General features: G+C 40.7%; 1 protein-coding gene across 1 annotated transcript in view; it reads right to left on the reverse strand.

Annotated features, from left to right (window-relative positions):
- LOC133965264 (intermembrane lipid transfer protein VPS13B-like) overlaps positions 1-23,996 on the reverse strand; it is a 304,206-nt gene that overhangs the window by 60,752 nt on the left and 219,458 nt on the right. The window contains 6 exon segments of the mRNA XM_062399726.1: positions 1,216-1,432; positions 2,674-2,870; positions 11,509-11,904; positions 21,897-22,034; positions 22,264-22,678; positions 22,932-23,270. Coding sequence (XP_062255710.1) covers positions 1,216-1,432; positions 2,674-2,870; positions 11,509-11,904; positions 21,897-22,034; positions 22,264-22,678; positions 22,932-23,270 — 1,702 coding nt within the window.

The following is a 23,996-nucleotide window of genomic DNA, read 5'->3' on the forward strand; positions in this document are numbered from 1 at the left end:
CAGAATGTTTATATGCGTAAGAAGCTGTATATATACAAAGTTGCCAAGTAAACATTTTTGCTATTGACTAAATAACCATTGATTGAACCATGCCTTGCACCTGCAACAGCTGGATAAAAGTGGATCTAAACTTCTGAGTGGTGTTTGTGATTCAAGTCCTTTGGAAAAATGTTTATTTGAAAAAAACAGTCAAGCAGAGAACCGCTGCTTTGTTTGGCCCCTGAGGATACAAGCTCTGAGACGCTCTTTGCAGAAAACACATTTCTGGGGACATTTGACCCTTTATGTGTAGCCGGCAGCTGCCTACTTTCTTGAAGATTTGTTTTCATTTGCGTTTTCTTAAAACTGGAGAAAGTGAGAGACCGAGAGATCCGTCGACTCCTCTGACTATCTATCCCTATGTCAGGCCTCTGAGGGGTCACTCACTGTTCTCTGTACTCAGGGGCCTGTCCTCCCTGACTGCTGACAACATGTTGCAGACAGATTGTCCCCTATGCTCTAGCTCACTACTGTACATTCTCCTGCTTCAGTCAGCATAGTAAATGCATCAAAGCCCACTGGAACGGTGCAACAAACAAAGACTCAACCACAGCTGACTGAGTGGACGGCTGGTCCACAGCCAAGGAGAAGTTTGATCCTCTGTGTACAATGTTCTCGTGTGTGTCTGTGTGTGTGCACGCAGGGGACAGCAGACACAGAGCACAAAGAGGGGGAATAAACAGCACGCTGCTCAGAGTGGAACCAGGCAGACGTGTCTGATGAAACTTCTTTCCACAGACGACTTTGATCTCACTCTCTTTAAGTCTGTGTGTGTCTTGAGTGACATCTCACTTTCTGCTCTTTTGAGTTTGTAAGGATTTAGGGACCAATGCTAACCACTCATCCATCCATTCTGAAATCCTTGTCATATAACAACCAGGAATATGTTTGTCCTAATAATATAATTTTACTGAGATAGATGTCTTTAAAAATTAAATTTCTATGTGTAATTACTGATATGAATATCAGCTGATAAAACAACCATAAAAGGTAATAAACTCTTTGGGAGCTTGGACTACTGCTGAACATCTATAGACTCTTCTGTGAAATTAAAAGTTTGCATAAATTCAAACAGCATTCAAAGTAATAGATATGACGATATCAGCCTGGCAACGATACAGTATGAGGCACATGTCTTCTCTGCATGAAATCAACATGCACTGTATAAACATTCACCTGAGTCCTGAATGTAGTGAAAAAGCCCTGTACGCAAGTCATCTGAGCTGTGCTCTGTCCGAGGAGAGGGAGAGCCAGGAGAAGGAGGTGGCTGTGTGTGGCAGAGCTTGCCCTTGGAGCAGTAATTGGCTGAATCCTTTTTCTGAAGGTGAAGGTATGCCTGGAGGTGCTCCTCTGCAAGATTCAGGCAATTGAGATGCTCTTGTCCCCAAAAGACCTGAGACAGAACAAGAGAAGGTAAGATGGATGGGCTGCAACAACAAGTAAAAAGTGTGGGATGAGAGAAACAGGAAAAAAGGGCTGCAAGATTTTGGAATTAAAAAAGAGAGCAATGTATGGGAAGTAAAGAAATATAGTAAAAAGCTTAAGTGACATAGACTCCTATAGCTGATCCATAAAATAAATATTATTTTCCAAAGCAAGAAGAGAAGTGGTCAGGGTTACCCTCATGATCAACCCTTCACATCCTTACTAATATTACCTAACATAACCTTACATCCTTCTTACTGGCATTCCCCTTCCCATGCGCCATCAAAGCGGGTTTGTCTTGGGTTTGGACTGAGGATGAGGAATATCTGAGTCAAAACTCTTCACACATGGAGCTGCCTGCCTGCCCCGCAGTCATAACCCACCTCACAAGGGTGGGTTATGACTAAACTCTAAAAACAGGAAAATCTGGGGATTTTTTTAAAGGTTTTGGAAAGAAATCATGAGAATAAGGAATCGGAGGGAATTCCAGTGGCTTTGTACAGCGCTAGATTAACATGCCAATATTTGCAAAGGGAAATGTATGATTACGTATTAAGTGTTGAGTCGAGAGTGATGTTTCCGTTAATAGGCATGCAATAAAAACATTAAGGGAAACATTCAAAATAGGGAAGGGGGTTACCCATGAAGAAGTAATGTGGAATAATACATTAGTAATAATGCGTTCAGTTAGTCACATTTCCAGAGTGGACATTATGTAACTTCTCAAAGGAAAAAGGCACACATAAGATATATCCCCCACCACACCCCCCAAAATAGCCTTATAATATTCCATTCCTTAACCAGCAGATGTGAATCAAATCTACAGTGGAATTACAGCATGCAATTTCTACTGTCATCACGTCAACTGCAAAGAGGACAGAAGCCATGGCAGAACTGAAGAGGCTTCAGCAAATTGCAACGGAGTGTTAAGAGTGTGATGACCTGTGTCTGTGGGTGTCAGCTACACTGTAGGGAATAATTTGGAAACCAGAGGCACACAGCTGAGGTGACATTTTAGTGGGCAATGGCATTGCTTCAAGTAGGAGTCTGTTCTTTTAAACAGAGCTTCACTCAAGCCCTCAGGGTAAGTGTCTTTGAGCAAGACATTCAATTCTAACCTGTTGTAGAGGTGCTGATCTGACCCTGATCTCTAAAACTGTAGCCGTGTTGGTTGATAAATTATATGCTGAGTTGATTTAATAGCCAAACCTGCAGCAGGTTGCCCTTCAGGTCCAGCAGCAGTTTAGGGGGCCCGGCCTCAGGTCCAGGGCTGCCGCTGTGCCGACACCACTTAGCCTCCAGGGAGGTGCTGCAGGAGAATGGCCCCAGCAGGAGATGGCTTCGGCCCTTAAGCCCAGTCCTCACCAGCAAATCCTGCAGCTCCAGCAGCACGGAGGAAGACTGAACTGCGTCCAGGAAGACAGAAGTAGCAGAAATGAATGACTTACAGAGCACAAGGTAAAACTACAGAGGGAAACATGAGGTAACTGATATGTTCAAAACATTTTAAAGATTTGTTTTTTCTGTCATTAATAACCTAGGTACCAAATAATTTGTGGATAAAGTAAGTGGTTCCTAATTCATAACGATACCTTGGAAACTGAAGAAAGAGGGTTTAAAGAAATGCTCAAAATCAAAACTACTACTACCTTTAGTGTGGTAATGCTCTAGATTCTATTTGAGAAATATTATTTGTCAGCATTCCTCGAATAGTTCAACAATATAATATCAGAGAAGGTAGAAGAACATTAAACTAGGTCCACTGACCGACCGGTCAAACAGAGAAGATGGTAGTGTCCTTAGCTGTAGATTTATTGGCGAGTCCAGGACACTTTTCTACTGCTGAGGAGAATGACGCCTTTTGTGACAATCAGACGAGGATTTGAAAAACAGGACATGATGTTTTTTTTTTTTTTGTCATGTAACAATCCCAGATCTCGACCCAAGTTGAAACCAGTGCAGTGAGCAGTGCAGCTTAGTGCTCTTGGCCAGAAATTGATGTATTTAAGTCTGTTCAATACACAGATGCTAGTGAAACCGATTTGCTAAGTTGAAACAGTTTACATAAACTTTTCCTTTCATTTGTTCAAGTAAACATTTAGCATGATTTTCCTCTTTTAAATTTGCATTAAGGGGCTGGGGGGGGAGCTGGAGCCATGAGTCTCACAATGAACAACATGAGTCAACATACATCCAGTCTGTCTCCTTGAGCAGGTCTGAACCTGCCGAGATTAGAGTCAGAGCTTCTGTGATTTAGTAAACTGACAAATGTTGCTAGTATCATGACAGTGAGAAATCCCTGAAGCAATCCAGAGAGTGGAGCCGAATACCCACTCAACCTGAAAGAACCAAAAGTAGCAGAAAAGCCCAATTTAATAAGGAAAGTTTAAAACATTTCCTGTCCTCTCCATTTAATGTGTTATGTGCAACTGTCATCACAAGCTGATCTGAACTTGTCCTTGTGGTCCCAAAAATCACTGGACTGAAACCTCTTTCACCAGTTGTTGACATGGGAGGGTTGAACTGGTTAGTTAAATCTACAGCAGCAGCAGCCCATTTGGAAACCTCAACCCTGAATGAGTAATAGTGCTCTAAGAAGAAGCTCTTAAAACATGCCATTTTAGAAATTTTCAGTCAAGTCTGAATCCCTCACTAGAGGATTTGGTGTTATGGTTAAAATAATTTGGGATTTTATTATTATTTGAACAGTAGTACCAATTATAGACAAAGGTTGTTTGTACACTAAAAACACATACATTTTTTCAAAACACATTAAATTAATGGTAAACCTTGGATATCTGACTTTTTCTTTAGGAGCCCTACACACAAAAGAGAACATGTATTTATTTTAGTACTGCTTTAGGATTTCTTGTAGATAGAGAGCTGTGTACGTCAGTCTTTTGAGGAAAGACTACGAGATATGAGGGAGTGGTGGACAGTCTTACGAAGGGAGGAGGTAATAAATTAGGACACAGATATGCATAGACATAGAGGCCAGGAGAGACATAAGCAGAAGGTATGAGAGACATAGAGCTCTAGGTGAGGAAGATGTGTGAAGAGGACTCTTTTCAAGCTTGGCAAACTAACTACTTCTACAAAAGACAAAGAACACAATATGGGGGGGGGGGGGGGGGCTGGGCTCTTCTCTTATATAAATTATTTGGGGGAAAAAGTATGTTATTTTGACTCATATCTCCCAGGAAAGACAATGTTGGTACAAGTTGACAGTTTACCTGCTTCTCATCCTCTGGTGTCGCAGTGCAGGGAGAGCAATTATAGGTTACTTACTGCACTGTGGACATTGGGTTTATTTTCATGGCTAAGATTTATTTGACAGCCCAGGGGAACTCCCTAACTGGCTTGTTAAAATGAGAATCCCCACAAGCTCATTTAGATTGCAGATGCACGTGTAAGTACAGTTCATACAGAAAAGTACATCCAAATGCCTGAATATGTACACATTGCATTCTCTCCTGTCTCATCACGCGTCATTTAAATCCCAGTTGACTGCAGCATCCTGGCAATATAGCCAGCAACAGGAGCTAGCACTCCCAAATATCACCCAAACTGGGAGTGGTTTTAACAAGGGGAATCCCTTGCTTTCTTCATCCCTAACTCTATTCTTCCATCCAGGCTGAATAATAGTCACAGGCCCATTTCTCCATCCTCTCTCCTACTCTGCTTTTGCCACGAATGACTATATTACAGCTATTAAAAGTTGCTTCCAAAGATGTATCTGCAGACAGACCAGAGATATTACACCACTGAGCTCTGAAGTACCTCTATAAGCAGGAAGGCAAGGAAGGAATGTGGAGGAAAAAACTGAACTGGAAAAGTAGTGGAAGAAGGGGCAGGCGGTATATGTACATTAAGACCTGGCCAAGATTGTGTTGAGTAAGTTGCTTTTAGTCTCTCAGCTTTGATGGGTGCCTTTTCCCATTTGCAGTTCTTAACTTTTTATTAAAAGATAGGATCAAGGTCAGGAATAAATGGTCCAATGTTTTTTTCTAATCTATTCTTGGGTTCTTTTAGTTGCAACTTTTAGATTATTATCCTGTTGGAGGAGCCATAATTTGAGGCTGAGTCACAACTTCTCCACGTTTCACAGTGGATGGTGTTCTTTTCGTTGAAAGCCTTAGTTTTCCTTCTGTGTCAAAACAGTTACTAAAAAGCTCTTGTTTGATTAAATCTGTCCAAAGGACATTCTCCCAGATATATTGTGGCTTCCCCCACATGCGATCTGGCAAACTCCAGCTCTGGTCATTTCTCTTTCAAACGTGGGGTCCTTATTCAATAGGTCACATTTGGAGTAACTGGTCACTGCTGTACATTGACCTTGGAGGTGACCTATCTGTTTTGAAGTATTTCTTCCTTTTCCTTTCTCTGTTCTTTTTCTACCTTTCAAAGTATCATGTTGAATCTGTAGTCAATTTTCCTCTTGAGACCACGTCCAACAAGGTTGCTATGGCCCAGTGGACCTTTAGCTTTTCAATATAATCAGCAATTGTGTTCGCAGCAACATCAAACTGCTTGGAGAGGATATTATAGCCTTATCTTATATTCTTTACCTGGTCTATGTTCAGTGTAATGTGTATTGTAAAGTCAATATTATATCTAGAGATGAAGTGTAAAAAATAACCAACAAGAAAGTCGGGGAGAGGGAATGATCGAGGGATAGAAAATAAGTTAAAGATAGTGTGAGAGAAGAGAAAGATAGTGAAATTGAGATAGTTCTTCTGGCATCAATTAAAAACCCTAAAAACCCTTCTATGTTACTCAACAAACAAATATCTGCTAGTTTTCTGTTCTGCTGTTCACTGCACACTTGACATGTTTGAACCCGAAATTTAGATCGATAAGGTCAACCATTGATCATGATATATCTGGTGAATGGATATATATTTTGTACATTAACAGTTTTCTTTGATGTCCATGACATCAACACACACTGATATAGCAGGAGTTTGCTAAGAAATTTAATTCAGAACATAGTTTGATCAAAAACAGTGCACAAAAGCACACCCTCTGCAGGCTAATGTACAACCTATGACACCCCTGGAACAAAGTGGGTGGTGGAAAAAGGGTGGATGGAAATCTTCCTGAAGTGAAATACATCTCTGGCAAACACTTGGGTAAGATTAGATAGGATCTAAGACTGATTTACCGTGTCGGTTTCTCCCTGGCAGCCGTTATCTGACCACTGCCTGTTTGATTTATACCCCGGGACAAACTGGTATCAATTAGACGAAAACTAAAGGAGTCATTACTTAACTAGCAGAGGCCCCCAAAGACTGTTTGGGATGGTAAGAGTAATAGAAGTAATATACTGTCCCTCACCACAAGACCACTATAGGACACTAGAGGAAACTGGTTTTGTAGCAGGGGACGCTGTCAGCCAAAATGACACAGTGCAGGGAGATATGTGTCATCCAAGCTGTTACAAATACAGTAATCGATGAGTGTTGATGAGTTACATATGTCTTCAATGACAGCTGCAATGCGTAAGCATATTACATATGGTAAAGTTATGTTAATTTTTCCATAGTCAACACTACATTTATGAAAATAATTAGACCAATAAGACCATGTGACCTTAAACAATTTTGTAATCTTCTTTCACATTTTAAAATGTATTCAAGTTTTGTAATCCTGGTTGACCGTGCCTTACTCTGTTTATATGAGTATTCCCAGATTACCTGCAGTATACTTTTGTGAGAAAGTAGAGAGAGCAGCATTCAAACATTTGCTAGTGTATTAAATACCAAAATCAATAAAGTCCACATCCTGAAATAAATCTGAGCTTCATAAAGATAATACTGAAAAAATTTAGGTATTCCCCAGTTTTTCTGTCATGTTCTGGGAACCTATTTTGGATCACTTTTGATTAACTAAGCAAACGATGTATCAGTTAATCAAGGTTATATTTGTCCGATTCATTGTTAATCAAAATAATCAGAAATTACTATAAGTTAATATTTCAAACTTCTTCAGATTAAATGTTTATGTGTCATGTCTTCTATGTAACATATTTCTACTAGTAATGCAGTGAAAACAATTTACAGATAGGTTTAGTTGCCAAATCACAGCAGGGTGTATTTCCAAAGATAAATTTCTTTTAAGTTTGGCTTCACTCAGCTCTGTGTCCCCCCGACTATCAGAACAGAAGTAATATAATGACTGGAAAAGAGTGGCTTTCTTTCAGCAGAGTAAACACACAGACATGAGCAGGGCCAGGGAAAACAAAATAAAACTTGTAAAAAAAGAAGAGACATGAATAAATAGTAGGTCGTTTTCACTTCATTCAAAGAACATATGTTTTCCTTTGCAAGTGTGCTGGAGTAAATCACCATGAAAAAGCAAGGGTTTGACAAAGGCAAAGGACCAAGGGGAAAGCTTTAGGTGTGTGTGTGTGTGTGTGTTATTGTATGCATATGAAAAAGTGCACATTAGTAGCAGCGCTACTGGTGTGTGTGTGTGTGTGTGTGTGTGTGTGTGTGTGTGTGTGTGTGTGTGTCTATGTGTGCACGGCACATGTTCATAGGAAATCGGGGGCACTCTATGGGCAGTCTGACGGAGAGCTGAGAGATTAGGGAGGGTCTTGTTTCATGGACCTTAAGACATCTGTTCTCTTTCACTTGCCCACCTCCCAACCTTTCTTTCATTGAACTATAAATGCCCCCCTACCTTGGGGAGGGGTGAGTCGTGCACGGAGTGAGGAATGTGGGGCTTCCACTTGCTTTTCATTAACACAGGATCTGGTAACACACCTCACTGTCAACCTAATCCCCTCTCTCTCCATCTTGTCCCCTGGCAGAGGGGAGCTGCCATGACCAGGTATAGAGCCCCAGATGTTCAATGGATGAGGAGTGGGGGTGGTGGGATGACAAGGTCTTCACCCCACTGCAGCTATGAATGTGCGTTAATGAAGACAGGGTGGGGCGGGGTGAATGCAAAGACATCTACTGAAGAGACCCTGTTAGTGCTCACACAGAGTAATCTGCCGGTCTTCTGTTTCCCCCCCTCGGCCCATTTCTCCTTCATTTCTCTACCTCTCTGCCTTTGCTTTTTTTCTACCTTCTTCAACTCATGAATGAATTATCTTTCTTAGCCTTAGTCTCCTTTTTCTGCTCAACTCTGCAGCTCAAATGCTCAAACTTACAGAACAGGAATCCTACCCTTTATCATCCTAGAATTCCAAAGTATTCGTTTCTGAGGTATGGAGCGGGCTGGAGAGGTCGCCCGGTGGTGGAGGTGGTTCAAATAAGGCTAAGAGTCAGCAGATACATCTATTGTCAGCTATGATCAGTCTGTGTAATTTGAGACAGTTTGTCTCCTTTCGATGTCAACAAATCTGGAAACACTATGTGAATAAGCCCTCTGGGAAAATAACCATGTGTGTTGTGACAGAGATCTATAAGACTTTGGTCTTAGTTATAATGAGGGAAAAAACAACTGGGTGAGACAAACATGTTATTCAGCAGGAAACTTAAGACATTTATTTTTGAATACTTTTTTCCTAGTCAAAAAAGATCCTCTATGTAAACTTTGAAGCTCTCTGCTGGACACATATACAGGTGTTATTCCACATTACACTTGACCATGCTCTCAGAGATGAGGCAAAGTGTTAAGATATCAGATTCTATAATGATCTATGGATCTATGAGGTCTATTGACTCAAATATGATATACGAGGAGCTGAATGACATTTTTACTGCACATGATGACAGTATTTGTATTATGAGGTTATTATAATGTCATGTTCAGAACATACATACAAAATCTTGTGTTTTCTAAGCCATAAGTTTGTAGCAAAACCAAGGAGAAATTATGTACTGGTCTTGATTCCACCATTGTTGTTTGTGTCTGAGACTGTCTTTTTCAAGGAGCTTGAAAAGGCGGGAAAACCATATCCATTGAGTCACTGCACAGTGCACACTGATCTCTACTCAATGTGTTTACCAGAAAGGCATCAAAGAACAACTGATAACAAACCTGTTGTAAAGTGTATCTAAGGATACAGCTCTAACTATAAATAGTTGAGTAAATTCTAATGGAAACGAAGGGGACTTGCTTTAATATCTTCTTCCATTGCATTGCAAACACAGTTTCAAAACTGTGAAATAAGGATAAAAGCTGAGAAGCTATTGAAAACCAGGGCAGAGCAGGGCAGGAGGGCTGAGTATGTATCACAGTGCAGTTATGCGGAAATCCCGTAAACAAAGTGCAAATTGTTTGAGGTTTAATTAACATTTTTGAAAATCATTTAATTTTAAGTAACCCTATTTGACAACATCTGCTAAACAGATGCTGGTGCTTAGAGAGCCCAGTTCCAAATCTGTCCTTGTCACTTCGCACTACCAACACACATAATGTGTTGCTCAGCAGCACTGAGGTAAAAAAAACAATCTACCTGCTAAATTATGAGTAAACCTGTTCCTTGTCATCTACTGTATGCAGCACACCAGCTCCTGGCTATCTTTTACCCTTGTGTTTCTATCAAATGTCCAATTCTGAGGATGTGCCAAAGAATAAACAAATCGGAAAAAACTAACCAAATCCCTGATCATCTTACAGCACGTTGAGTCACACCCAGTGGTGCAGAGACATTAGAAGCATTTTCATTTATATTAGTATAAGCAGATCTGATTGTCCTCATGGAAACACCGCGATGCCTTCCGGATTAGAATCAGTGTTGATGAAGGCAGGGTTTGGTCCTAACACGAAAACAAACATCTCACTCACACTCATACATTTGTGGATGAAAATATCTAACCCTGATACACACCAAATCCAAGCAATCAAATAAACACACAGTCTCACAGCAACCCATGATCCAAGACTAACACAAACATCTCTCTTTACAGTTTACTGGCAAACCTTGTTCTTGGCAGTTGACTACTTTGCTACAAAACAGCAATACTGCAAATCAAGCTGTTATTTATTCACAACATTTCACAGTATGAGTGAATGACAATGCCAAATTGTCCAAAAAGGCTGAGAAATCAAATCTTCAACAAACAAGTTTGGAAATTGGAATGTTTAACTTAGTGCTATACAATGAGATACTGATCAATAAACATTGAAAAACTTTACCATTTACAGAAAATCCATATGATCAGAACACAACCTGCTGCTTGATTAAACACATTCCTGAGGGAACACATTATAACAAAATTATTTTTAATCATAAATATATAACGAATTGGGTACACTGGGTACAGCACTTTAGAGCTTATCCAAATCATATGTTTGTTTGGTTGCACAACATAATGAAAAGAAACAGAACAATTTGTTCTTCACTACAATTTTATTGGATATTTGGAGCTTTGTATAACTGTACTTTATTTTCAAAGGGCCTGGCCTAGTTCCTGTTAACACACACGGTGAGCTAGGACACGAGACAAAATGACACACCACAACAGAAAGTGTGTGCATTTGGTGCTGTGTACTACAGAGTCTATGTGGTTTCTTTAAAATATGATAAAATCTGCCAAATAGGGTGAAGTCATTGCTGTTGTTTCCATTGCAGCTCCACCTGTTACAAGAATTTCCCTGAAACAAGTGGCAATATCTTGAAATAAAGCAGAATACGATGAATTACATCACTGGTTTGATGTTTTTTGCTTTTCGCATTAGAGAAAGTACGGGAGTCCAGATCCTTGTTATTTTGAAGTGATACAATATGGGTCATTTACTGAGCTCTGATGTACGACTAGGGAGTTGGTGAAAGGAACAAATGAAATGTTTTAGCAATCATCAGAGGCTACGCAACTAAGAGTTAGATATGATTTGAATTGAACCAATGACTGATGAGAGGTCAGACAGCGTAAAATGTTTCATTGTCTGGTATAATCTATCACTAATAATTAACAATTCAATTACGTGAATAAAGGGTCTAAGAGGGTTTGAAGAACTACTTTAAGTTTGATGCTTGCTTCGGGGTGTTCAGTTGATTACAATTCACCTGAGCAAAATCCGGAACATAACATTTTATGGTTTTGCACCTGTAATCCACATAAGCACGTCAGTCTGTCTTGTACTCACCTTCATCCCGAGGCCCTGACTTGATGTTCAGACTTCCTGTCATGGCTGACACTGACACTGTCACGCTGGGCCTCTTTGGATGAGACTCTGTCTCCATGACAATAACAATCTGGGCAGTTTGGATAGAGACCTTATGGAAGGTCAACGCCAGGCTCCTGATGTTGGTGGTTTTACCCAGCACTGAGGCCTGATGGTGAGGGTCTGATTGAGAGAGAACGAGTCTGGGCAGCATCCTCGTAGGAGAGGAATGAGGTGTGGAGGAAGCAGACTGTTGATGACTGGAGGTATCCCACACATGGTTTGGCAGTACTTTTTTCAGGTAGGCTTTGGCCTGCTCCAGCTTCGCCAGGGTAGGATTGATTTTCAGGGGGCGCGATAGCTCTATGTTCAGCTCAGCTTTGGAGACAGAAAGAAAGGAAGACAAATCATTTAAAAAAAGATGGGGCATGAAAGGGTGAAGACAAGAAACAAAACTTAAATGAACACTGATGGATTTCGTAAAATTTTGTAAAGGCAGTTTCTGATCAAGATATAAGATTACAAAAGTGCCGATCCTGTGTATTAGGGGCTGAATAATAAAGAACTATGGGGACAATGAAACAGAAAAATAAAACATGTAACTAAAACAACTTCACTGTTAGAGGAAAAAAAACAAGGCCTCATGACAGAGATACACAGAAAAGGACATATAAGTTTCTTTGCTCTCTGAAGGGTTCTGTGTGTTTGTGAATGGGAAATAAATATCTTAGATTTGTTATGTTCAGCGATCTAGTGACAAAATGTTGTCTTTTTCTGTGCTAAAGTGAGACTCCTTTACTATGTTAAACTCATTTAAAAAGTTAATTTATTCACTGTTGGCAGGGGTCTTTGCTGAAGCCAGGCTTCATCATCGCCCCGGGGCAAGATCTATTGCCACCTACCCTACGAGACGTTACCATGCAGCCATGGTAACGTCTCGTAAATCAACCTGTCAACTCTTCTCTCCTCTTCTAACCTGACCCTGTTAGATACCAGCTTGGTCAAGTCTCAATCTCTTTCTCCTTCTTATATGAAAACGCACATTTACTGGCTGTCTCACTAAGATATCTTAACATTACATTCCAGAGCAAAAGAGACAATTTTATTCATTCCAGCCCCATAAATCCAAGACTTGTCAGCATCCCCTGTTCTACCTCTCCCTCACGCTCCGATGCAGTACAGGCTTCAAACACTTGACTGGAATTTACATGATCCCATTTTTCCACTTGCTCATGATGATGGGAGAAGGAAGCAGCTAAAAAACAACAGCAGCTGTTTTTCATGGTCTCATAAAGAAGCCAGTGTTTAGAGGCTTTTCAGGGGGTTTAAGCCTCCTGTCTGTCTCCTTCCCAGGTATGAGCAGCGGCTGACATGACCAGGAGAGTTGCCAGGAGAGGCCCGCACACATGCATACATGTCTCCACGAGTTCAGAGGGGCGGCTGTGGCTGAGGGGTAGAGTAGTCGTCCTCCAACCTAAAGGTCGGCGGTTCGATCCCCGGTCTGACCCATCTGCATGCCGAAGTAACCTTGGGCAAGATGCTGAACCCCGAATGGCCCCCATAGAATAACAAAGTGCTGCGATTAGATGCACTGTATCAGTGTTAATTTTGGCAGCTATTTTTGCTTTAGTCTTAGTCTTTGATACATATTAGTTTTAGTCACATTTAGTCATTTTTATCCTTCTTAGTTTTAGTCTAGTTTTAGTCGACGAAAACTAATTACATTTTAGTCGACGAAAACTAATTACATTTTAGTCTAGTTTTAGTCACATTTAATAGCCACATTCAACTCCTTGTCTCCCCTTCTCAGGCCCAGGGACCCTGTGTTGTGTCTAAAGATGCATAATAGTCTAGCTTGCAGTACTTAGGTTGTCCATTAGATATCCCTACCAGCAAAGGTCTATATCAGGGGTCGGCAACCTTTACTTTCAAAAGAGAAATTTTGCCCCCTCTTCCCCCAAATAAAATTTGTCTGGAGCCGCAAAACATATTTGATAAGAAAGTTAATAAAGTTTAAAATAAAGTTATACTATACTAAACTATAGTTTGTTGCATTTAAGAAATTATAGAACGACATTAAAGAAAACATTTTATTGCTATTTGTACCTGTTACAACAAATGAAAACACAGAACACTTATGAAGAGAAGAAAATACACAGGCAACTGTCAGCCTACTTTGAAATAAATTAAACACAGAACTTTGTAGGGCTATTTGAATAAGAAGTACCCTATTTTGAAATAAAAAAAAACATATAGCTGCAGCCTAATAGCTTAAAAATATATATTTAGTTCTAAATGTGAAAACAAAAAGTGAGAGCAGGTCATACTGGAGGCGGACACAGAAACTGAAGCTCGGTACAAACCACCTGCAGCTTCTGCTCTGATCAAGAAGCTGCAGCGCTGATCTCTGATCAGCTGAGACCAGAGAAACTCTGTGTTTTCACTGTTTCCATAGTTAAGAAGCAGCTTCACATGGACGAGCTCAGATCTTGTGTCTCTGAGCGAGTGAGCAGGGCGGGGGGCGGAGCCTCGGGACCGTTGCACTATCTGGGGCGCACCCACACACACACACAGACACACACACTCACTCGCCCGCTCCTGATATACTTCATGACGGCGTGATACGATGATGTTTAAATAAATTATTGTGACTTAGTCAACCACCAACATTTTCGTCACATTTCGTCTCGTCAACGAAAGTTAAAACAGATTTAGTCATCGTTTTCGTCAACGAAATGAACACTGCACTGTATGAATGTGTGTGTGAATGGGTGAATGTAAAACTGTACTGTAAAGCGCTTTGAGTGCCATCAAGACTAGAAAAGTGCTATATAAATGTAAAACCATTTACCATTACCTTGGCTTACATTCATTTCCTGGAGACCTACTTTAACATTGACCATAGTAACAATTTGTCTAGTCATAACCCTTACCCTAATATAAACATGAACCCTAACCTAAACCTAACCGTTAAACATTCAAATTTAAGGATTTGAGTTATGTTATGGGGACTTGCTTTTTGTCCACATAAATGTGTTCACAGATTTTTGTGAACACTTTCTGCCCTCAATGTTTTCTTTTCTTTTATTTGATCCAGTAGAAATAAGTCCCTTGGTCAAATAGAAGGATGGCTGGAGAGGGGAGCTGGAGGAAAGATGGAAAGGTGGATTTCACTGTGCAATGAAGCTTATCATTTCCACTTGACTTATCACCAGGAAATGTTCCAGTGGTTAAATAAATAGCGTGTATGCAGCTGTTCATCCAGGTTCCTCTGCTCGCCTCCAACGTTCTTTCATTCTTTCATCCTCTTCGCTCTCTGTTTCATGTAACCCATCTTTCTGCTTCCTCTCTCTTCCTCTGTCCTATATTTTTACTATTACTCCATCCCCCAAACTCAACAGCCCCTCCCTGATCTGTAATCACATAAAGCTGTCTCCGATCACCCACTCAGGGCCAGTGATGGGGCTTGGGATTTGCCTGGATCTCCGCAAAGGGAGACCTGGTCCTGATTATCAATTGTTCCTCTTCCCAAAATCTATTTCTGCCATCAGCGTGAAAAAAACCATCCTGCACAGCAGACCCCAGCTCTGGAGTGTTAACCCCTCAGCACCTTGGAATGATCCATTTTTAACTTTTAATCCAAAATTATTTCAACACTCAACCAATATTTAACTATTCATCTGTCTCTACAGGATGTCTTGATCTAAGCAACTAATATAAATTCAACCAGCTTTGCAGTGTTTGTGTATTTTTCCTCCCATAGTCTCTCTCTCTCTCTTGCAGGTATCTCTGATTCCAGAGCTGCAGAAACTCTGACAACAAAATGTACTATTATTACTATTATATGAGTTGTTGTTGTATCATTATATAATATATATTATCATTAATAACATCTTTACACTATTATTGTTTTCATTATAAAAAACTATATTTAGTAGTCCGGCTTAAACCTGATGGTGCAAAGCTGTTCCTGGTCTCACTCCCCCTCTCCTCACCACCCAGTTTATCTCCACTCACCCCAACTGGTCGAGGCAGATGTTGCCCACATTGAGCCTGGTCCTGCTAGATGTTTCTTTTCACTTAATTAGGGAGTTTTTTTCTCTCCACAGTCGCCAAAGTGCTGCTCATTGTGGGAAATTTTGGGTTTGAATCACAGCTTTTTTTTATAAATTTGACCAACCATTGTACACATTGTTTTCTAGTTTAGACTACTGCAACTCCCTCTTCACTTGCACCACTCACGCATCAATAGCCAGACTTCAGTTGGTACAAAATGCTGCTATGAGGCTTTTACCAAAAAAAGTCACAGCCTTGCCCCTGCATATATAACGGAATTCCTGTGCCCCTACTCACAAGAGTCACAAGAGTAGGGGCACAAGGACGGGGGTCGGCTGCTCCGGCCTTTTACAGGTGACCGGGCATTTACAGTTGTAGCTCCCAAACTTTGGGTTAGAGTTAGACAGCCTTCCCCAATCCATCAGATGTGCTGAATCTGTGGTTATTCTTAAGCAGCTGCTGAAAACTCATTTCTATAGGTTAGCCTTTTTATTAATTTTCTTTATTTCTTTTCGTATCTATAGTTAGTTCTGTTTGCATGTTTATATGTTTATATGTATGTATGTTTGTATGTATGTATGGATGTATGGATGGATGGATGGATGGATAAAGTCATGTGTACCTTATCTTGCTTGTGTGTGCTTTACCTGGTATGTGTAGCACTCTGTAAGTGTGTGTTTTAAAAAGAGCATCACAAATAAATGACTATTATTTATTACTTTCAAGCTAGTTTCACCAGTTGTAGCAGTCTTCAACTTTGGAGGAGGTTTACCAGAGCACCTCTAACTGTACCAGGGAGGGTGATTAGCATAACTAAGTCTGGATGGCAAATTACTCTTCCTGGTTAAAGGGTGGCAGAGTGAGCTGCTATGCAGAGAGACTGACACACAGACACAGACAGATAGACAGAGATACACAGCCAGAGAGCAGAGATGCCACCAGAAAAGGACATGTGCTGGGCGATTCAAGCTATGTCGGAATTGTTTCTGTAATAAAATGTTGAGACCGTTTAGCGGATATCGTCTGGTTTTGGTGGGAGGACCCATGGTTCCGATGAAGATGCAGGTGTTTGAAACAACCCTCTTATGTTTACCGACTAAAATAACTGCTAGAGACCGGGCAAGGACACTCTCCCTCTCTAAATATTGTTGTCCTACATACAATATTTTGGTGGAACACAAATGATAATCAACAACTGACAGCTGACATGAATTCTTTGGACTGTTTATGCTGATAAAATTACCTATACTGCAGCTACAACACTTCTATTAATGAAATTCCCATAACAGGGTTGGGTTATGCAAAATGCTGCCAACAGATGTCTGACATCATCTTTCCCAAATTTCTAATTGTTTAAAAAATGGTTCAGATTTAAAAATATATTAATGGCATAAAGTAAGTTCACAGAGCTGCAGAAATAGAGGAACACCGAGTCAGTTTACGACAAATCTTTCCATCAAAAGATTTGTCTGTTGCCTGAAAGTGTTTAACTGACATTTACAGTTTACAGCTAATTCATTAAATCCCGCTTCCAAAAACTTGACCTCAGGCATAAATGCTTTATTTCAACTAATTAGGACATTTATCCATTCATAATTTAATTTAATTTAAAGATAAACAAATAATTTAAATCTAAATGTATTCCACTTATATGTTTATGACACTAAGTAAATGTATCTGGATTAGAGCTGTGAAAAATAACGCGTTAACGCGTTATGATTAATTTACAGGATTAATTCGTTAATTTTTGCATGCGCAGAAGGACCTTTCAATATACCCACATTTCCGCCCATTCTGCACAAGTCGCCGCTCTAATGCAGTCAGACGGCAGCTGCCATTCAGATAAACAAACATCACCTTCTGGACGGGAAGATCGTGCTCCAAAAAAACAAAGATGGAACATTCAATAATACCAAGGTGATATCCACACTCTGCGGGAAGACGTTATTGTTTCACCGTAGCAAAGCCGCTTAAAGTACCACCTCAAGGTACAGCATACGTTGGTTGGCGAGGGGCGTTCAAGTGCAATGCGCCAAACCAGACTCACTCGCAGGACACATTGGGCAAAAGAAGAGGTCAGCTATACTGTCAGAGAATGTGACCAAGTAAGTTTGCCTCACCAACTGGCTAAAGGACGACTAGCTAAGAGGACCTTGAGAGGCATTAGATTGTGTCATGGTGTTGTGAATGGTTGTTGGACAAAAAATAGAAAAAATGTCAACCATCCTATAAAAAGAATGGCTAAGAAGCCCGAGTTCTGTTTAGGATGAATGTTCCATATGGAATAGCAAAGAGAACTGCTAAAGAACTGCCGAGTTGCAGCACCATTGTTTTGTTTATATATGAATAAAAAAAGATAACATGTTTAATGTATATATCTGTCTTTTGTCATAAATCTTTTTGTTCTCACAAAAATATACAGAGAAAATCGGTAATGTGATTAATCATGATTAATACATAGAAACCTGTGATTAATTTGATTACAATTTTTAATCATTTCACAGCCTTAATCTGGATTTTAAGTTGTGTGAACTCTCCATGGAGAACCCTGGAGATGAAGGGGGCCACAGCATCTGTATAGCTATCCCTTGTCTGTATCTAACAACCAGTGGAGCACATCTTTTCAGAATTCAAATATAATCTCATCACTGCATTATATGGCCATATGTAAAGTTCATCCAAGTCATATCCTTTTCTGATTCAAGACAGCCTTACCGTGATGTTCCATGGGGTGTCACTATCCAGGCAAAGGAGCAATAAAAAGAAGAAACTCAAAACAGGAAAATAATATAAAAAACCCCAGAAACTATTTACAAGCCATGATAGACTTCTTTTTTTGGATGACTAAGCTGCAAAATACTGTATTTATGGATCACGATCCATCATAAAGACTTGTAATATACTGCCGCACCTCTTTGAGACTGTAGCATATAGCTGAAAATACCTGGAACATAAACATTTTTCTGTTATGGCTTGAAATGGCAATAAAAGACCAAAAAATCTAAAATATCAATAATTTAAAGATATTTGGTACATTCATTGCCCAGCTATAGTACATTAAAGGAGGGCTTTACCAACAGTGGCAGTCACACACAAGTGTTTTTATTGGAATAAAATCTTTGCTTCAGCTTTGAGACTTTATGTGTTTTCAGAAGATTGTCAGTGGAAGGCCTGTGCAAGAAGCAAGCATCAAGACTGGAGGTTAAGAGGTGGAGTCTGTGTTCAGATCAGACCTTAATGTGAACAGGCTGGGGGAAATCATAGACTAGCCCTTCTCAGGTGTCAGCCTCTATTAGCACTGCAGAAAGTGGGACATCAAGGTCTGACAGAGGCACATACACACACATATATAACTCTGCAAAGTGGTGAGGGAGATCAACTATGCTTATTACCCAGGTTACTGTGCCTTTTTGGCAAGGTCATACATGATGCCAACCCAACTTTGAACCTGGTGTCGGTAATGTGCATGTGTGCAAACACCACAAACATTGTTTTCATTCCCAGCCCACTTTTGATTTCTTAAGCTGACTTTAATGCTTCTCTCTTGACAGGAGAGAGCCTGTGTCAGAAACAGGTGGCAAAGTGTAAAATTACACAAGGTCCACAATGGTATGTGTGGATGTCTGAAGTACCAATCATTTTTTGAGGTATATTGCAGAATCCCACTGTCACAAACAAGCCTCATATCAAGTAAGGCCAGTGACATGTACCGCAAACGCCATCTGATTCAAATTAGAGTGGTTCTGGACGGTTCGAAGGGGCACAGGCTTGTATACAGTAACTGACAACATTTCTACAAACCCATAGCTTGACAGGAACCAGGGACACAGGAGAGTAATGGTTCCAATTTGTTCGAGCTAATCTATCACCTGCTGCTTCTCTGCAGAGTCCATGAATGAGCTCTCATCTCCAAGTGGTAGCAGTTACCTCTGGACTTGTTCAATGACCCTCGCTCAGACTGGAACTGAGTAAGAAAAATGAAAATGAAGTATGTGTTTGCGTGTTCACTGGTCAGTCACTGAACCCTGTGAAGTGTTGGAAAAAACTAACCCAGCCTAGCCTTCTTTTATAAATGAGCTGGTCAAACCTTGAACACTCCTGGTTCTGAAAAAATGCTGGCTTCCTATCTGCACGTGGATAAGCAGTGAATATGTAAATATGTGTGTATGTAATGAGCAGCTGCTGCGTGAGGGACAATGCTGAAACACCATTCAATTCACAGTGCACATGGAAAAAGTGTTTCCCACTCAGCATCCTTGGGAGGGCAGCTTTGATTGGTCTTGCAGAATAAATGCTTCTGAAATTGCGAGCATATTGCTGTAAACACACAGCAATACGTGGCCTCACGGCGGTCTGCTCTCTGTTTGCGCCTCACTGAAATAAATCAAATGTGAAGCAGTGTTGAATCAAAGTAGAGCTGCCAGACATGATACACACACATCACAGCGAAAGACACTTATAAAGACTTGCACATGAAAATAAAGCATATCTAAAAAATAAAAGGGACATATAATTAAAACACTGCACATTATCTTCCTAATCCCATCATCAGCCATTCTTTTTGCTTTCAATATTTTTTTGTTTCATATTTAAAATTAGTGTAACCAAACAATTCAACTGAGTAGAGGAAACAAAACATGTCTACCAGGTCAAGATATTTACTGGCATTCTTTCTAATGGCGTTGAAGCTTTACTACTAAGGATTCATGTTTATTTCCATGTACTGACTAAGCGTCAGCAATGAGTGTAGTCCATAACAATCAGAAACAATGCACAAATACTCCTGCTCTTTGTAACTTCTTTCTTTGCTCCTCCATCCGTGAGGACGATAGTTATCTACAAAAGAGTCATCTAACCTAACAACACACGGTTGTGTGTGCATGTGTGTGTGGGTGGGGGTAAAAGGGGACCAGTAGCATGTGTGGTCACTTCCAGATATTTCCAGCAGAGCCTGACCTGGTGACCTCCCAGTGAGTCTGGATTATGTGTGAGTCATTTGGGAGAATGCTGTTGTATGTGTGTGCATGTGGGGAGTATGAGTGTGAGGTACAGGGGCAGCTCGGCTCTTTACTAGTTCAAGGGAAACACGTGACTGTAATTGCAGTTGGGATGTGTGCCTCAACTGCATACAGGAATCACAAATAACCTCAGCCGATTGTGATTTATCTTTAAAGATATAACATGCAGTGATCCTCTTAATAAACTATATCAAGTTGCAAAAGCAACTCTGGGTGTGTAAAATTCACATGGATAAATATACCAAGTAATGTAAAATCTATTTAAACATTCTGAATCTATGGAAACAATATTAGACTTACTGCTGTTTGTCTTTCTTGCACCTCTCCAAGGGGAGGTCAGAGTTCAGTATATAAATAGATATACTCATTATATTGAAGGAAAGTCTCTCTACTCACTATACCAACATGCCTCTCCTGAACAGTGCATTCCAATAAGAGAGAACTAAAATATTATTTACCGTACACGATGGAAACCTGATGGGGCTGTAAGTTATTAATGCTTTGGTGCATGGTTACGATTATTGTTATTTGGCTGCCTGCATCATCTGGAATGAGCATAGGGGTAGATGGACATTGCTAATGTGAGGTAGCATTGTGTGATTGCTGTTGTGTACAGAGAGCTACATTGTGTTGTTTGAGTCTATGAGGACAGAGCAGCTGAGGGCTTTCTGCTGACAGAACGGATATGTGTAGGCGAGGGGGCTACTCGTGTCCAGCCTGGAGCTCCTTCTTGTAAACATGGACAGTATGTGTTCATGATTGGATGCATGTGGAAGACAGACCTTATGTCAAAGTTTCTCCCTAGTTGAGTGTTAGTGTGTATGCATCTGCAACATCTGGCCCGCTGGATTCAGGGAGCTGAACTGAAGGATGTCTTGTGCCTACACACACTCCAAGGTTTTGCACTCGCATTGTAGCCCACTCACACTTTTATTCCTTGCAGTTCTGTTTGGATAAAATGTCAGCCACACCCTTAGGTCAGCAGCCTTAAAGCTACTCATATGGATATCATATCAGTCTAAAAATAGAGAGAGACCAGACCCTTTGAAAGGGATTCTGGATGTCTGATGTTTCCCACACACTTAAATCAACAGCTTGTAGTCTGCTATTAATAGTGACAAATATTAGCCATATCCATGACCTCCAGTAGAAAACACCCGTAATATCATTAAGAATGCCAATTATGTGCACATGTCAACGGAAATGTTAATGTGAGTGTACAGAAGTTGTATCAAACACTAGTGAGTGTGTGCGTGTACGCCAGCGTGTATCTCTCTGTGTGTGTGTGATCCCCACCTGGTCCATTGAGGAAATCTTTGATCTGGAGGCAGAGCAGTGGGGAAGGAATGCCCGTTTTACCATCTATTTCTCCTTCTACTGTCTGCAGCCAGAACACGTTGTAGTCAAGAGATTCTGGAAGAGTCTTTCCTGGGTCTGCATCAACATGAGATGGATGAAAAGATAAAGAGAAAAAGGAGGAGAGAAAGAGCACTGAGAAACGAAAACAACATGAGAGATTAAACAAACTGTGCTGACATATTTAACATTAAGAGAGTTTACATTTACTAGTCTGCTATGTCTGCATATGTTGGTATGATGGGTTGGTAGCAAGGTAACTTTCCCTGTTGTTTTTTTTAACAGAGCTTAATGTGCTTCAGCTCACCAAGGCACTTGTAATCAGAAGTTACTCCTCTTAAGGCCACGTCAAACACAGACAGCTCCATCCTCTGCTTGCGGTGGTGGCAGCTGAGATGAGCAGATGGTTGCATCACCTGAAGATACAGGAGAGGTTCTAACACCTGGTCCACTGCCCCTCTTCTCCCTGGCTGCCTCACTATGGTCACACCCAGCGCCTGGCGCACTGAAGAGCGACTGGGAGTAGTCAGACTATTCATGGAGAGCAGGCTGCCTCTCAGGAGCGGGGAGGCTGGCTTTGAGGTGTTGCTGTTGAAGATGTCCTCAGCTGTCAGGCCAGCAAGGGAATCCTGTGCAGCTGGAGCAGTTTCTGGAGTCGGCAATGCAGAGGCTTGAGGAGACTCAGACAGGTTCTCAGGCTGGTTGAGGGCACTCTTTCCCATCTAAAGCAAATGGAGAAAAATCATTTGTCCATCTCAACTTGCCTGCATGTGGTAACAATATCCTCAGCAACTATAGAATGTATAATTAACTCATGACGTTGAAAATGTGAACTTTTAATCCTGTATACACCAAGCCATTTGTCACATAAAAAACACATTTTGCTGTTGTGTATGGAATGTATGCTAGTGAATGTCAGACAGGTCCAGGTACTGAATCACCTAACATCTTCTATGTTCCCCCAATTTTGTTTACCTTATGCTCGGCCTCATTTTTCTCCAGTGAGCTGGGGCTGTCTGGTACTGAGGGAATGACCTTTGAAGAACTGGAGCAATAAGTCATTATAGACAGCCTACTAGCCGTGAGAAAGATGTCAAAAGGGATGAAGTTGAGGTTCTTGGTGATGGTGGACTTGTGGGAGGGCCTAGCGATACAGTGGTGGCTGGCCCCACTCTGCTGCTCTATTTGGACGATGCGGATGTGAGCACTGTCGCTGCCAAAGCCGCTGTCCTTCCCAGTTCCGCTGTGACGTGATGAGATTTCAACAGCCGTCGCAGGGTCACGACTGCCATGCTTCTTCTCATGTCGATTCCCCTGTACATATATACAATGAGAGGAATAAAGATATGTTCACATTGAAGTCAATTGAAGATGAGGTGGGGGTCCTCTTTGTAAAAGATAGTGCTAGCTTTGTACACTAAGGGCTAAATGTCTAGGTTATAGGAGCAAATGGTGACTTTCAATAACAACCAAAGTGAAGAGAAGGCTGAATGACAAGAAGGCCCCACGTTTTTGTGTTTCTAGTCAAATGTGTGTCAATTGTGCCTAATATTAATACTTATCATTATGCTAAGTGGTGTGCTATTGAAACATCCATGCAGTCATATACACAAAGAGAACAGCTTCCTGTGTAACTTAACAAACAGCTAAACATGTGCAACATCTTTATGAATACAATCCATTCACAATTTGCATTAATTAAATCTTATCTCAAACCCAACCAATATGGTTTGTGAGGATTACAGAAAGGTGTAGGAGGCCTCAAACAGATTGATGCAGAGATTCTGTTCTCTTTTTTGTGGGAAAATTTGTTTCTTGTTGGATCTAGGCTTTGTAAGGGAACACAAATCAAATAACTTGCTTGGTTGAGACCAAGGACAAATTGACCAAAGAGGGAGTGCATCACATAACCACAGACTTTAAAGGCATGTTCTGGGACTTTTTCTGTGGTCTAAAAATAAATTTGCACTTCTTGCAATATTGGACATTTCTTTAGAAAAGAGCCTTACCCCAGCGAATCAAATTGTTTCATGACTGTTG

Source organism: Platichthys flesus, chromosome 11 (assembly GCF_949316205.1).
Source record: "Platichthys flesus chromosome 11, fPlaFle2.1, whole genome shotgun sequence".
Classification (NCBI taxonomy): Eukaryota; Metazoa; Chordata; class Actinopteri; order Pleuronectiformes; family Pleuronectidae; genus Platichthys; species Platichthys flesus.